At 36.3% G+C, this 13,512-nt stretch overlaps 1 protein-coding gene across 1 annotated transcript in view; it reads left to right on the top strand.

The window, feature by feature from the left end:
- The window catches only part of KIF18A (kinesin family member 18A), a 42,382-nt gene that overhangs the window by 14,828 nt on the left and 14,042 nt on the right, over window positions 1-13,512 (top strand). Inside the window, exons 9-12 of the mRNA XM_009702006.1 lie at window positions 2,547-2,709; window positions 6,480-6,644; window positions 7,756-7,877; window positions 9,235-9,473. Of these exons, the coding sequence (XP_009700308.1) occupies window positions 2,547-2,709; window positions 6,480-6,644; window positions 7,756-7,877; window positions 9,235-9,473 (689 nt within the window). The remainder of the gene's footprint in view (window positions 1-2,546; window positions 2,710-6,479; window positions 6,645-7,755; window positions 7,878-9,234; window positions 9,474-13,512) is intronic.

A 13,512-nucleotide genomic window follows, 5' to 3' on the forward strand; every position in this document is an offset into this window, starting at 1 on the left:
TGTCTAAAGCTTGGAGATGTGTTGCCTGCCAACCTTTCAAGTCTTGAGCGTATTGAGGTAGACAGTAAACACTGACTTTGGAACTACCACTGACAGGTGCACCAGCTCTTTGAGACTAGATAGTCCAGAGTTCATACCCTGGATATGCCTACAGGATCACTTTGTCACTTTTAAGTGAAGAAGAGAGGGTAAAGATAACTCCATAAAAATAGAACTGTGTTTACTGAAAGACTGAATCCCGCTGAAGGCAGGAGCTTTGCAAAGGCTTCTATACTGATGCTGTATTTGAGACACTGATGATTATAAATACACAAAGGATTGATTTACCAGTAATAGTTCCTCACAGTCACTGTACATAGAATCAGAATCTGCGCCCTCTCTTAAACTATGCCAAGGCTTTTACTGTGAGGGAAATTGAGAGAGAGGATTCACCTTCATTTCCTGTTGCTGTGTTTCCCAGGCAGCTGGGGGGAACCATGTTTCTATGGATACTATGGAGGAAAAAAAATATTCTCTGACCAGTTGTGGAATCAATAGTATAGTAGTGCAGATTGTATAGATAGTGACAGAGTAAAAACTCTGATACTTTGCAGCTGACTGCTTTATTCCTTAAAGAAATAGTATTTCTAAATTCTGTGTGTGTTTTAGTACACATTTCTACCTTGATACGATAGACTTCTCTGGGCACTTCTAGGTAAAACTGTTGAATTTCTAAAACTGTAGAGAATTCTTTTGTTAATTCTTTTTGTTTTTAAAATTAGAGTAATAAAACACTAGAATAAAAGACTCGGAATTATTCAGACTTTAGACTATGAAATGAAATTGCTACTTCTGAAACACGCTGGTAAGAAGCCAACTATGTCGCAAGAATGTCTCTTCAACTTACTCTCTAGTTGAACCTATGTGTTACTTTTTAGGATTTTTATGGTATTTAATTTTATGATCTTTATGCTAAACACTGTATAATGACCTCAAATGTTGCATGTCTTTAGAACATTTGCTCGTTAAACTGTGCCTTTATTCTTACCTAAAGATCTAACAAGTCAATAGGATGTTATGAAGTGGCTTGTATACAACATTGCTCATTGTCAAGATATACAGTATCTTCTGGGCTATTCTGTACTGCATTTTCAGTACTCAGGAGTGAAGAGAAAAAGTACCACCGCTGAAACTTGTGTTGCAACATGGTAATGTTTGGGTTGTCAAGAAGCTCAACATGACCTGGCAGTGTGTGTTCACAGCCCAGAAAGCTAACCGCATCCTGGGCTGCGTCAAAAGAAGCATGGCCAGCAGATCAAGGGAGGGGATTCTGCCCCTATACTCTGCTCTGGTGATACCCTACCTGGAGTGGGGTGTCCATAAGAAGGACATGGACCTGTTAGGAGCAAGTGCAAAGGAGGGCCACGAAGATGATCAGAGGGCTGGAGCACCTCTTCTATGAAGACAGCTGAGAGAGTTGGGGTTCTTCTGCCTGGAGAAGAGAAGGCTTCAGGGAGACCTTGTAGCAGCATTCCAGTACCTAAAGGAGGCCTACAAAAAAGCTTATTTTACAAGAGCATGGAGTGATATAGGACAAGGGGCAATGGCTTTAAACTGGAAGAGAGTAGATTTAGATTAGATATAGGGAAGAAATTCTTCATGGTGAGGGTGGTGAGGCACAGGAACAGGTTGCCCAGAGAAGCTGTGGATGCCCCATCCCTGGAAGTGTTCAAGGCCAGGTTGGATGAGGCTTTGAGCAACCTGGTCAAGTGGAAGGTGTCCCTGCCCATGGCAGGTGGGTTGGAACTAGATAGTCTTTAAGGTCCCTTCCAAGCAAACCATTCTATGATTCCAGGCTTTCTCTTTATCCTTGTTGTTCTGATTTGCATTGCAGACAAGGAATAAGCAGATTTTGAGGCCATTTAAACATTGAACTCCTTGGAATAACTCTTAAGAACCTTCTATCACTAGTTTGGGTTTTCCCCCCTATTAGTGTTAAATAATGCATTAGTGTTAAAAAATAATGCATTTTCTCATTTTTGTCATCCATTAGTGATTAAAATTGTACAACAGAACTTCAGAAAAAGTGAACAACTGAAGAGTCCTTCATGGTTTTTTCTTTTTTTGAATGATAACTAGCAGGTTTTTTGAAGGAGACCATGTGCGTCTATGGCAACAGTAGTCTGATCTGTTTAGTCAATTGGTATAAGAAGAAGAGAAAATAAGTATCTAGTATCTTTTAGAGGTAGAGGTAAGACTTATGTGAAGAAGTTCCAGATGTCTTTCTTTTGAATCCCAGTGACATCTTGATAAATAAAACAAGGTTTAGTTTTAGTGACCCCTTCAAAATTTCACATCCCATTTTCAGTTCGAATACACAAAGTGTCAGTACATGAGTAAAGACTTTATTTAATGTTCACCTATAACAGACTTTACTTTTTTCCTCTTCATTTTTTATATTTATTTTATTAACTTCAAAATGAGAGTTCCCATTGTAAAGGAGATGGTCATAAAAAAAGTCTTCAGTAAGTAATCCGTTATTTATTCTTATCCTTTGGTTCTAATAGATACAAAGAAATCCTTAAAAATGTGTTTACAAACCGTGAGGAAATCAGAAAAGAATACCTCAAGTTGGAAATGCAACTGAAAGAAAATGCACTGAAGACATATTACCAGAAACAATGTCATGAACAAATTCAGCTGTTGTGCTCTGAAGAAAGAGTAGAAAAGGTGAGTTTTCTATAATGTAGTCCAATATATCGTCTCGCTTCATTTTGCTATATCAATGTAAGAATTTTGCTTAAATAATTATGTAATTAATTATTGCTTAAATATTTAATTAAAATGGGACACACTGGTTATCACTCAGATAACATTTTTCTGACATTAATACATAAAATGTAGCTGTAGTGCCAGGTGTGCTATTTTTTCCACACTGCGCAGAAAACTGTTGATGTGCTTGTTGCTGCTAATTGTGAAAACATTTCAACTTGTCCTTACATAGGCTTGATTGTCGTAGTTACTTAAGATCTGACTGGACTTAGGAGACTCATGGTACTCTTGTCCAAAACCAAAGCATGTTAACGTATGTATGGTACAGCAGTTGAAGCTGTTATCAAGCTGAGTAATCCATTTGTGTTTCATAAGGAAAAGCATGGACCTTGTGCTAAACAAGACAGATTCTTATCATTGGTGTTTTCAGTTGTTGCCAGGAAGATGTTTGGATTAGCTGCTTAAGGATGGAGTCATGTGAACTGAAATAATTAGGTTTAGTTGCCTTGAATTTTAAGAGAAGAATTTGGGGACCAAGTGTGAACAATTGCTGTTGTGCAGCATTGAATGCTCATGTCTTTGTAGAAGAATCAAAGTATAAATAAGTAAGCATGCTGAGATAATATCTTAATTTTTCTGATAAAACTCAGCCTAAAGGAATATGTGTTTTATGTAGATATGAAGTTCAGAATGGGGCTGATTTTGCTTAGTCACAGTAACAAGCTGTATTTGGCCAAAAATGATAGTTTACCATATGACTATTTTTTTCCCGGTGATTCACATGAAATTTGGTCCTTAGATAAATGTCAAAGTGAAAATATATCATGCATTTTAACTTGTCATTAATGAAGATATTTCAAGTGACTAATGCGTTCTAGAATTCTCTTTTATGCCGTAGAAAATCCAAAGTAATATTTTTATCTGTTCCATACTTTTAAATGCTACTTACAATGGAGCATAGCTGTATTCATAACGAGGAGTTACACCTTCATATGCTCTATTTCATACAAATGTTTTTTATGAGCTGATTTAACTTTTCTTTTGAATGTTAGCAGTGCTGCACTCAAATGTTGGTTTTGCCATTAGTTAACTTACAGATGTGATTTACTAAGGGTCAAGAGTACTGTCCTATAAGTACAATGCCTTATTGACAGGAGTAAGTTGCTATAATGGTAAAATTAAATGTCCTCTTATATTACTTTGGAATAAATTGGATTTTAATTTGGAATCCAGTCATTTGATTACCAAAGTGACAACTAATGTTTCCCTTACCTGCTCAGTTTTGACCTATTTTATCTTGAAGGTTTCTGCATCAGTCATGGAGTATGTTTTAAATTATTTTTTTTTATTAAAGACATGTCAAAAAAACTGCTGGTACTTTGACAGGCTTTTAAAAAAAGTTACAAAACAGAGTAGCAACCAAGTATCTTGCTTAGGACTACATGTGTTCCAGAATTTGTGTACAACTAGCACACACAACCATATATTTTTGTTGTAGGACATCGATGTAACATGTCCTTTCTTCCTGGAAACCTATGGCATAGGTTCATCAAATTGTGGGATATTGTCAATACTACCTTCAATCTGATTACCTCTCCTGTACTGCATAAAAGCTGAACTATGCAAAACCATGCATTTGAATTTCTCTGCTTCAGCAGTCCTGAAAGGCTCTTCAGTACCCTCACTAGTCAGAGGGAATCAGTGGTCATTGCGAGCTTTAGTCTGACAGTTAACTCTTCCTCCTGATACTTTCCATAAGGAACTGATCCTTTACAAAATTACTTTGTATTCTCTGGATGCTCTGTCATCTTAGCAGATAAGATGTTCTAAAGAGAAAGCAAAGTGAAATTCTGACCAGAATCTAGTCTTTGACCTGGTAAGTTGCTCGGAGCACACGTGTAGTTCAGATGTCTTTACCATACTATTTCTGTGTTCTGTATGCCATGTGTTGAAGTAAGCATTTTGAAAAGTCAGCTTAAGAAATGCAATCTGCATCTCTCCATGTTTCTGTTTTCTATAGTATGCTTAGAAGGGCACCAGTTAGAGTAATTTCTGTGTTTTGCAACATTAGGGAGGTACATTCAGAGTTTCTTATGACATTTTATTATGGAATCAGAATAGATTGGTTGCAAGGGACTTTAAAGACCATCTAGTTCCAACCCCCCAGTTTCAAGCCCCCTGCCAGGGGCAGGGACACCCTCCACTTGACCAGGTTGCTCAAAGCCTCAACCAACCTGGCCTTGAACACTTCCAGGGATGAGGCATCCACAACTTCTCTGGGCAACCTGTTCCTGTGCCTCACCACCCTCATGGTGAAGAATTTCTTCCTAATAAGTAATCTAAATCTTCCCTCTTCCAGTTTAAAGCCATTGCCCCTTGCCCTATCACTCCATGCTCTTGCAAAAAGTCCCTCCCCAGGTTTCTTGTAGGCCCTTTTAGGTACTGGAAGGCTGCTCAAAAGTCTCCCCGGTGCCTTCTCTTCTCCAGGCTGAACAACTCCAACTCTCGCAGCCTGTCTTCACAGGAGAGGTGCTCCAGCCCTCAGATCTTTGTGGCCTCCTCTGGACTCGCTCCAACAGGTCCAAGTCCTTCTTGTGTTTTGGGGTCCCCAGAGCTGAAGGCAGTACTGCAGGGAGGGTCTCACCAGAGTGTAGTAGAGGGGCAGAATCCCCTCCCTCGACCTGCTGGTCACGCTGCTTATGATGCAGCCCAGGATACGGTTGGCTTTCTGGGCTGTGAGCGCACATTGCTGGGTCTTGTTGAGCTTCTCGTCAACCAGCACCCCCAAGTCCTCCTCCTCAGGGCTGCTCTCAACCATATATATGTTATAATAAAATAATTTGGCTTGCTATTCTAAATACATAGATTTAGTCTAATTGATGAAGTTTTCATTTAAAGCATTAATTTTGGAATGTATGGATGTAGAGATTTAGGTCATAATTTTTTTAAAACTAACTGGGTTCTGTATGTTTAGTTTTGTTGACTGTAGCAATATACTTCAAATGTGTTTGGTTTTGTTTTGTTTTTTTAACTAAGTAAAGTTTACGCAAAGCTGAACTGTGAGCTCTATCTGAAGTTAATGTTCTCAATGAGTAGTTGAGTTAGTGACCTAATTCTTAAAGTGCACTGCACTCTATAGCTCTCCTCCGAATAGTCTCCTTTGTCTTGTTAGGATAGTACCTCATTCTTCTCCAGCTTGCTGTTGCTGGTTTTATGCATTTTTGTTGCCAGATTTCAGAGAAGCATCAGACGAATATTTCATTTTACCAAATACTTTATCTTTTAGTGGGCTTTTTCTGGGACATTGCATTAAGAAAACAAAGCAGATAAAATTTGTCCTTTGTATTCGTGCTTGAATTACTAGAAATTATTAGGTTATGTTGTATCTAGAAGTGTGTTTGTACGTTTACATGTAGTTTTTTCCAGTTTTTCTAACTTAATAATGTTCTAGAACAGAAAGTGATCAAATCCAATGTATTATTCATTGAAAGAATAATTAAATTACTATTATAATTTAATTATAAGGGCTTCCAGGAAAAGAAATTTGAAAATATTTAATTCAGTAATGCCTGTAAGGAGAATGTGCTACTTCACTTTTATTAAACTGGTCAAAAATAGAAAATGTTTGTTGTGACCAGTTGAGTATTAAAGTATAGAAAAAATATTTTTTTATAAAGCTATGTTTGTGAACATAGTTTGAAAGTTTTCCCCTTAAATGCTGATTTTAGGCCACTTGCAAGCGGGACCAAAGGCTTGCAATGCTTAGAACCCACCGCGTACACATGCAGAAGAAGAAAGAAGAGGAGACTGAACATTTTGAGGAAAATACCAATTGGCTGCATCGTGTTGAAAATGAAATGCGCCTCCTGGGTCAAGATGGGTGTATTCCAAAGGTAAAAGCCTTTCACTTCAAGGGCAGATTTTATCCATTGTAGGCAACATCTGAGTATAGTTAAGAATAGATTCTTTCTTTTCTTTTCTTCGTCTTGCTCCTACTCATGACTTCTGCCATTCTTTCAGGACGGTTTCAAATTCTAGTGTTAGCTGTTTCTGTTCTTCTGCCCTAAAAGTACTTCATTGTTTGTGCAAGTATTCCTTGTTCATAAAAGTACACGATTACAGGCAAAAATGCATGCTAAAGGGGAATAAGTATGCTATGGCTGAACAATTCAGATGGCTGCCAGAGTGCTGATCCTGCTCCTGGCCATACACTTCTAGTTCTCGCCTTTATAGTAGCTCCTGATGCTCGTTGAATCATGTGACAACCTAATTCTTAGCTAGGCTAAAAAAATCTTCTTTTTTGGAGGGTGCTAGGGGAGGAGTGGGAAGTTGTGTTAAGTTCTCTGCCCAGTTTTAGCAAGTAGAGTCAGCTCAGTGTGGCCTCAGACAAGCACCAGAGCTAGCAGAGGAGAAGGGATGAAGATCTGTGCAGGAACAAGGAGAAGAGGAAAAGAAAGACGGGGGATTGCTCCTCCCTGCCTGTTAGTTTCAGCCAGCAATTGAAGTGGCTGAAATGATAGTGTAATGAACACTTATGTGACTTGTATAATGGAATATATTTCAATACCTGTATTTTTATGGGGATGACTAAAATGTGTTGATACCTTAAAAGAAATTAACTTAAAGCTATTTCAAGCAGGATAATGCCATCTCAGGAAAATGACTGAATACAGTGAATACTTGTCCCAGACAAAGTCACTGAAATTCAGATATAGAGCAAGTATATAGGAAACGAGGCAAACATATTTTTGGGTATGCATATGTGCCTGTTGGATTCTTAATGCTAATTACAGCATACACACTATTGGTCAAAAGAATCTACAAAGCAGTATTTATGCATGTAAATAAAAGTCAAACAATTCATACTTTTCTACCATAAAATTTTATAATATAGGTCTGCTCCAACTTTAGTTTTCAATGTAGAATGAATTAATATTATTTTTAGTTTCTCACTTATCGGTTTGATGTGCAGTTGTTTGTTTTTATTCTTGCTAATTTCCCAAGGAACTCTATAAAGATCTGCGGTGTTGCCATTTAAACCTAGAAGTTAAGGACCTGAAAACCCAGATTGAGCACATGTTATCTCTGATGTCCCTTCAAGATCAGCATTATAAGCAGACAGAAAAGTAAGTATGGTTTCATAGCAGGCATGGTAAGACTTCTAGTCTGACAATGGTAACTTCAGAAGTCTATAGAATTCAGTTTTAGTTGAAACAGAAGCAAGATTTTTCTCAAACTTTTTTTTCTAGGTTAGAATTGTGTTTTCTTAAGCAAAAAGATATGTAAAATAATAATCACTTCATAAATCTTGGTCTGTGTCCACCATTGTTTAACAGAAACTGAGGTATGCTCTACTGCTTCTTAATTCTATTTAATATTCTTCTTTGCATAGTTTTTACAAGTTGTTCAATAGATCAAGGTGTCTTATGTTCTTCATCTGTGTTGAACAGCAGTATTGATTTTTTAATAAGTGTTTGTGTTCTCTTTTCATTTCTGGCACAGTAGACATTAATTTATCTGTATTAAAAATTGTTATTATTGAACTCATATAGCTAGTCAGACTGAAAAAAGCTGAATTTGCAGGTAAGCATCAGATCTTTTTCTATTATCAGTCTCTTGAAAATGTTGGAGACAAGCTTTCAGAGCGTGACAGAAGGAATGGGGAGTAATTGCAAATCCACTCAGTAAATAAGTATATTAAATTTACAGTTAAATCATTACAAAGTGAAATAACCAGCTTTTCTTCCTTCTTTGGAGAAAAGGCTGTTACTGTAAACATTACAAAAACTAATATATAAACCTGCAAAACTGAAAGCAAATTTTTTAAAGCTACATTGTTAGTAATTACGGAGTTGCTTCTTTGGGTTTTTATATATGTATCCCTTTCCCTATTGCTTGAATCTTCTGTTTAGTCTTGCAGCTGACTCCACAGTTAATGAATTCTTGTGTTCAGGAAGAATTCCTAAACTTTTGTTACTTTGATTTGCAGCTGTGTGGATCTTAATGTATTCCATTCTTTAATTAAAATTGTAGTACCTAAATTTATTTGGACTAGGCTTCTAATAAGGTTGTATGCACATCTAATTAAATGTACTTTGTTTAAACCACATTATTTGGTTAATACTCTTCTTAATGTATCTGATACTTAATTTTAGAAAGTCAGAACTCAATCAAGATATACTGACTGTATTTCTGTGGTGTTTGAGAGACTGAAGATCTTGGACACTGAGGAAAAACTATACTTAGTAAATGCTTAGAGTGAAATACAAGATTTTGCAAAAGATAAAAATCACTCTACTTAGTCATTAATATTTCCTCTCAGCCTCACAGTGTTTCCCCAAAATAAATTAAATTACATGGCAGAACTTGGGAGGGTGAGGGGAGAAGGGCAAAAAGCCTCTCGTATTCATAGTAGTGGCACTGCTAGTAAGGATCAGATTAGGTATGATTTAGTCATATTTGTCTTGCCTCTTGTTGTTTTAGAGTACTAAATACTTTGCTTCCAGTTCTTCGCAAACAATACCTGACTTTGAAAGAAGCTGGGTTGGCAAATAATTTAATTGAGACTGAATTTGGGGAGGTTGAGCAGCTGATTCAAAGACAAAAATCGGTAGTTTGGGCTGACCAGACCGAAGAAAAGGAACAAAATCAAAACCATGAACTAGAGTTGTCGACTGTCTTTGCCTTCCCACAACTTGTGAACAGACCAAACACCCCATGCCGTAAGTATATAATTAATTTGTTTTCTGTTGGAAATACTCTTAAATGTCTCCTGCAAAAGCTATGTTGTCCATAACCACAGTGGATGCACACTTCTGCAAATATTGAAGCCAAATGTAAAACTGAGCCTCAGACCCACTTTCTATAAATTACATGCCATTATTAACTGGATACAGGAAATAAGTTTACTTTTTCAATGGCTAGACATACTCTGCCAACAGATAACTCCCACCTCTTTTTGTTACATACCCTATATATTAATGTTCCTGGATCCTATGAATGTTATTAATAATTCCATTTGAATCTTTCACATGACATTGATGGAAAAAGAATCGTAGTGTCTAAGTATTATAATTCTGTTAAAGTGATTCAAAATGTTAAGCAGTTACTGCAGGTTTGCACAGTTTCAAGTAGTAGCCTTGAGGGGTATGAGATTTCGCATTAATTACAGATTGACCTGGAATCAATTTAGTACAATATTTTATACGTTTATTTTTCCAAGAATCAAAGTAATCACCGCTTCTAGCATGGAATTGACTGCTTTTTTGTGTCCTAATAGCCCCATTTTTTTCCCCATAACTCTATGTAGCTGGCTTTTCTTCTTTAGCTCTAAAGTGAATTGCCCTGGAGTGTACCTTGGGTAAAAAGGGATTAAGAATCCTTACAGAAGGTGCTGTTCTTAGGGATGACAAGCAAAATCTTGGCCTGATAACGCAGCTGCTGTGGGCCAGTGCTTCTATCTTGTGCTCTGGATAGGCAGCACTCAACACACTGGGGCTTTCCGATTACAGCTAATAATCTGTAACATTGAAAGACCTCCATAGGTAACAAGGGAAAAGCAGATAAATGACACTTCAACTTCTCAAAAGCTGGTAGTCATGGAAGAGCATTGATCCTTGGAGCACTGCAAAATTAGTTCCCTGCTTCCCTTAGCTTTCTTGCTCTACACAGCTCACTCTAGTGTTGAGAATTACTCTGCCAAAACAATTTATTACCTCTGTTCTCATTAAATGTGTATGTGATTTTTGGCATATGTTTGAGTTACTGTTGATCATACCAGATACTTGATGCCCAGTATTTCACTGTCTGCAATGTAAAGGTTGGTTTGTCTCTTTTTTTGTTATTGTGGGTTTGGGTTTGTGTTTTCAGAGAGAAGGAAAAGAAAGTTTGCAGACTTGCATGCTTATACTTCCTATTCTGTTCATGCAAGTCAGGCTTTCAGCAAAGTTGAAAGCAGTCATTGGCTTGCCCATTTCTCCATCCCGCATGGAGTGAGGGCAGTTGAGTTGCAGCACTCTCTTCTACTCTACTCCATTCTCATTACCCATGTAGAAAAAAATTGGATATGATCTTGGATTGCTGGTAACCTTTTGGAGAATCATGGCAGTGATAAGTACCTGCATTCTGTGGCATTGTGTTCATTAGGAACCACGACACTACTGTCCTATCATGATGGAAACATATTCTGCAAAGCTTTATGAAAGGCATTAAAATAAAAGGTAGAGATTTTCTTTCTTGCTTTATTTCTATTTTTAAACAAAAAGAAGAATATAGTTTTTAAAACTGGTTTTCTAGTCTGTTTATTCTGTCACGGCAAAACAGGATTAGTGAAGGGTTTGGAGGATGAGAGTTGTTTCCTGTCATAACTCATCTGAGAATTCAAATACTATAACGTTTTATTTTCAGTGCTAGCAGTTCTGTTTACAAAAATCACCCCATTCTTATTTTGAATCATGTTTCATGTGTATGTGCATATATATGTGTGTATAAGCCTGTATTTTCATTCATAATTTAGACTTATCTGCCTGAAATTTATAATTTTTATCACATTAAAAAAACCCAAACCCCTGAAAAAATGGCATTTATGACATGTTAAGATTGGATTTGTGGAAGTGTAAGTCTGTGACTGAAGAAGGAAAAGAAATACAGACTTCTCTAAACCACTTGTAAAATAAAAGTTCAAGACTCACATGCAATGGAGTTTTCACTTGGAGATTAGTATTGTACATGTGCAAGACAAACATGAAGCCATTCTCCTAGCTGGTATTTATTTTCTATCATAGGCATATTTTTGATGTACTTTTTTTTTCTTTTAGAAGGACTATTTTTTTTCTGGCAGAATAGGTGGGGACATGTACCCAAGTACAGATCCAGCAAACTATACAATATACTTTATAACTAAATATTGATTGTAGAGATTCTGTCTTGTCATATATGGGTTATCATTGTCGTGAACTTTAATCCCTCACACTAGTCAGCTTCATTAGAGTTTTTGATTAACCTACTCCTGTCCATCTTTCTTTAAGTGCTGTGTTGTAAGAGGCCAGATCTCTTCTTACCGAAATTAAGACTAAAATAACTATTATTTAAATTGCACATGAACTTTTCACTCCATTTCACTCCATTAAAATCATCAGATGTAATTTGAGAGGTTGTCTTGAATGTCTTACATGGAAGTTTTCCAGTTCTCTTGTTCTGAATGTTGTTAAGCTGTTTGTTCACCTAAGCAAATGGACACCATATTTTTCAATTAAGATGGACTTTCTTCAGTTGGAAATTTTGTCTTTGCCTGAAGATGTCCATAGAAATCTTGCTGTTGTTACTTTTTGTTCTCTGGAAAAGGAAATAGGAGACATTACTTTCACTCCTTTCCCCCTCTTATCAGATGCAGGAGAAAACATGGTAGAAACACCTGTCCTCCAAATTTTGGAACCTTTACAGGAAAGGTTAGGATAATTTCTAACAACACACTTCTTGGGTTTTTATGGTCTTCATCTGATTTGTGTACTCTTTCCATTTACTTTTAACTAGTTGTATAAATGTGTTGATAATTTTAGCAGATATTGCCGGTTTTGGGTTTTTTGTTTTGTTTTTTCCAAAATTACTGAAGGTTTTTAATCTTCACAAAGAATCTACCTTTCTCTTTGGCAGCTTAAGTTCGTGAGCTAACGTAAAGTCAGTTTTCTTCAACAGCTTTTTTCCAGTACTGCTTCTTAGTATAAGACTTTCTGTTCAGTAGGCAGCCATTGTTGTACAAAAATTTCAAAACATAAGTCACTATACAGAAATAAGACATATTGCTACTGGATACTAAAGGACTGAGAACTTGACATTAGACATTTGAATTTGAAATTGAGTTGGAACTGAATTGAGAATTGGCTTTGTATACTGGAAGAAGTTAAAATAAAGTTCTGAAAATGATTAATTGAACATTCAACTATTTATTTTTAAATCATTGAGATAACAAGTAGGCATGAACAGTAGCATCTCTGCTCAGAAAAAATAAACTCTCTTTAAATAATATTTTTACAGTTTCATTTTAGTCTTAATGTATCCTTACCTAAAATACTACTGGTGTTGACACAATCATTTCCATACATCTTGGGAGGTGGTGTGGAAAAAAGTCATCCGCTTACCAGTGTTTTAAAAATTTTTGTTGGGCACAAGATAAATGCAATTAAATAGTTCTTCTTCAATTATTTTTTTGAATTCATATTTAAAATATGTTGAACTATTAGCTGATATTACGTTACGGAAATCCATTTTTCTTGTGCAGAATGTATGTAACAAATTATTAAGAAAAAACATAAATCAGACTTAAGAAAAAAACATAAATCAGAAAAAACACATTAGCATGGGAAAATGTGAAGTAGTACAAGGGCAACATCCCAATCTGAATAGGAAGGATGAAGTAATTTCTTTTTTCCTTTAAAGATGAAATAAATTATTCAAGAATCCAATTCCTTCTCCCTAAAGTCATCTCAGAAGGTATGCTTGGCAAATGTTAGCAAGAGCTGACCTAAGAACTTAGTGAACAAATAAAAAGGAAGATTTATACAGATCCCCTCACACCTTTCGCGCATTGATGTTTTATTATTTATAATTTGTTCAAGATGTTGGGGAGGAAATAGTGTTTTGCACTAAGATGGAAAAAAAAAAAATTACCACATGCTACACAGTGGTCAGTGTGGTCATTATTCCTTATATAAAAACTCATCTTTCACATATAACGTGACTGCATGGACTTCAACTTCTCAGCAG

The sequence above is a fragment of the Cariama cristata genome, unplaced genomic scaffold (assembly GCF_000690535.1).
Source record: "Cariama cristata isolate BGI_N322 unplaced genomic scaffold, ASM69053v1 scaffold9226, whole genome shotgun sequence".
NCBI lineage: Eukaryota > Metazoa > Chordata > Aves > Cariamiformes > Cariamidae > Cariama > Cariama cristata.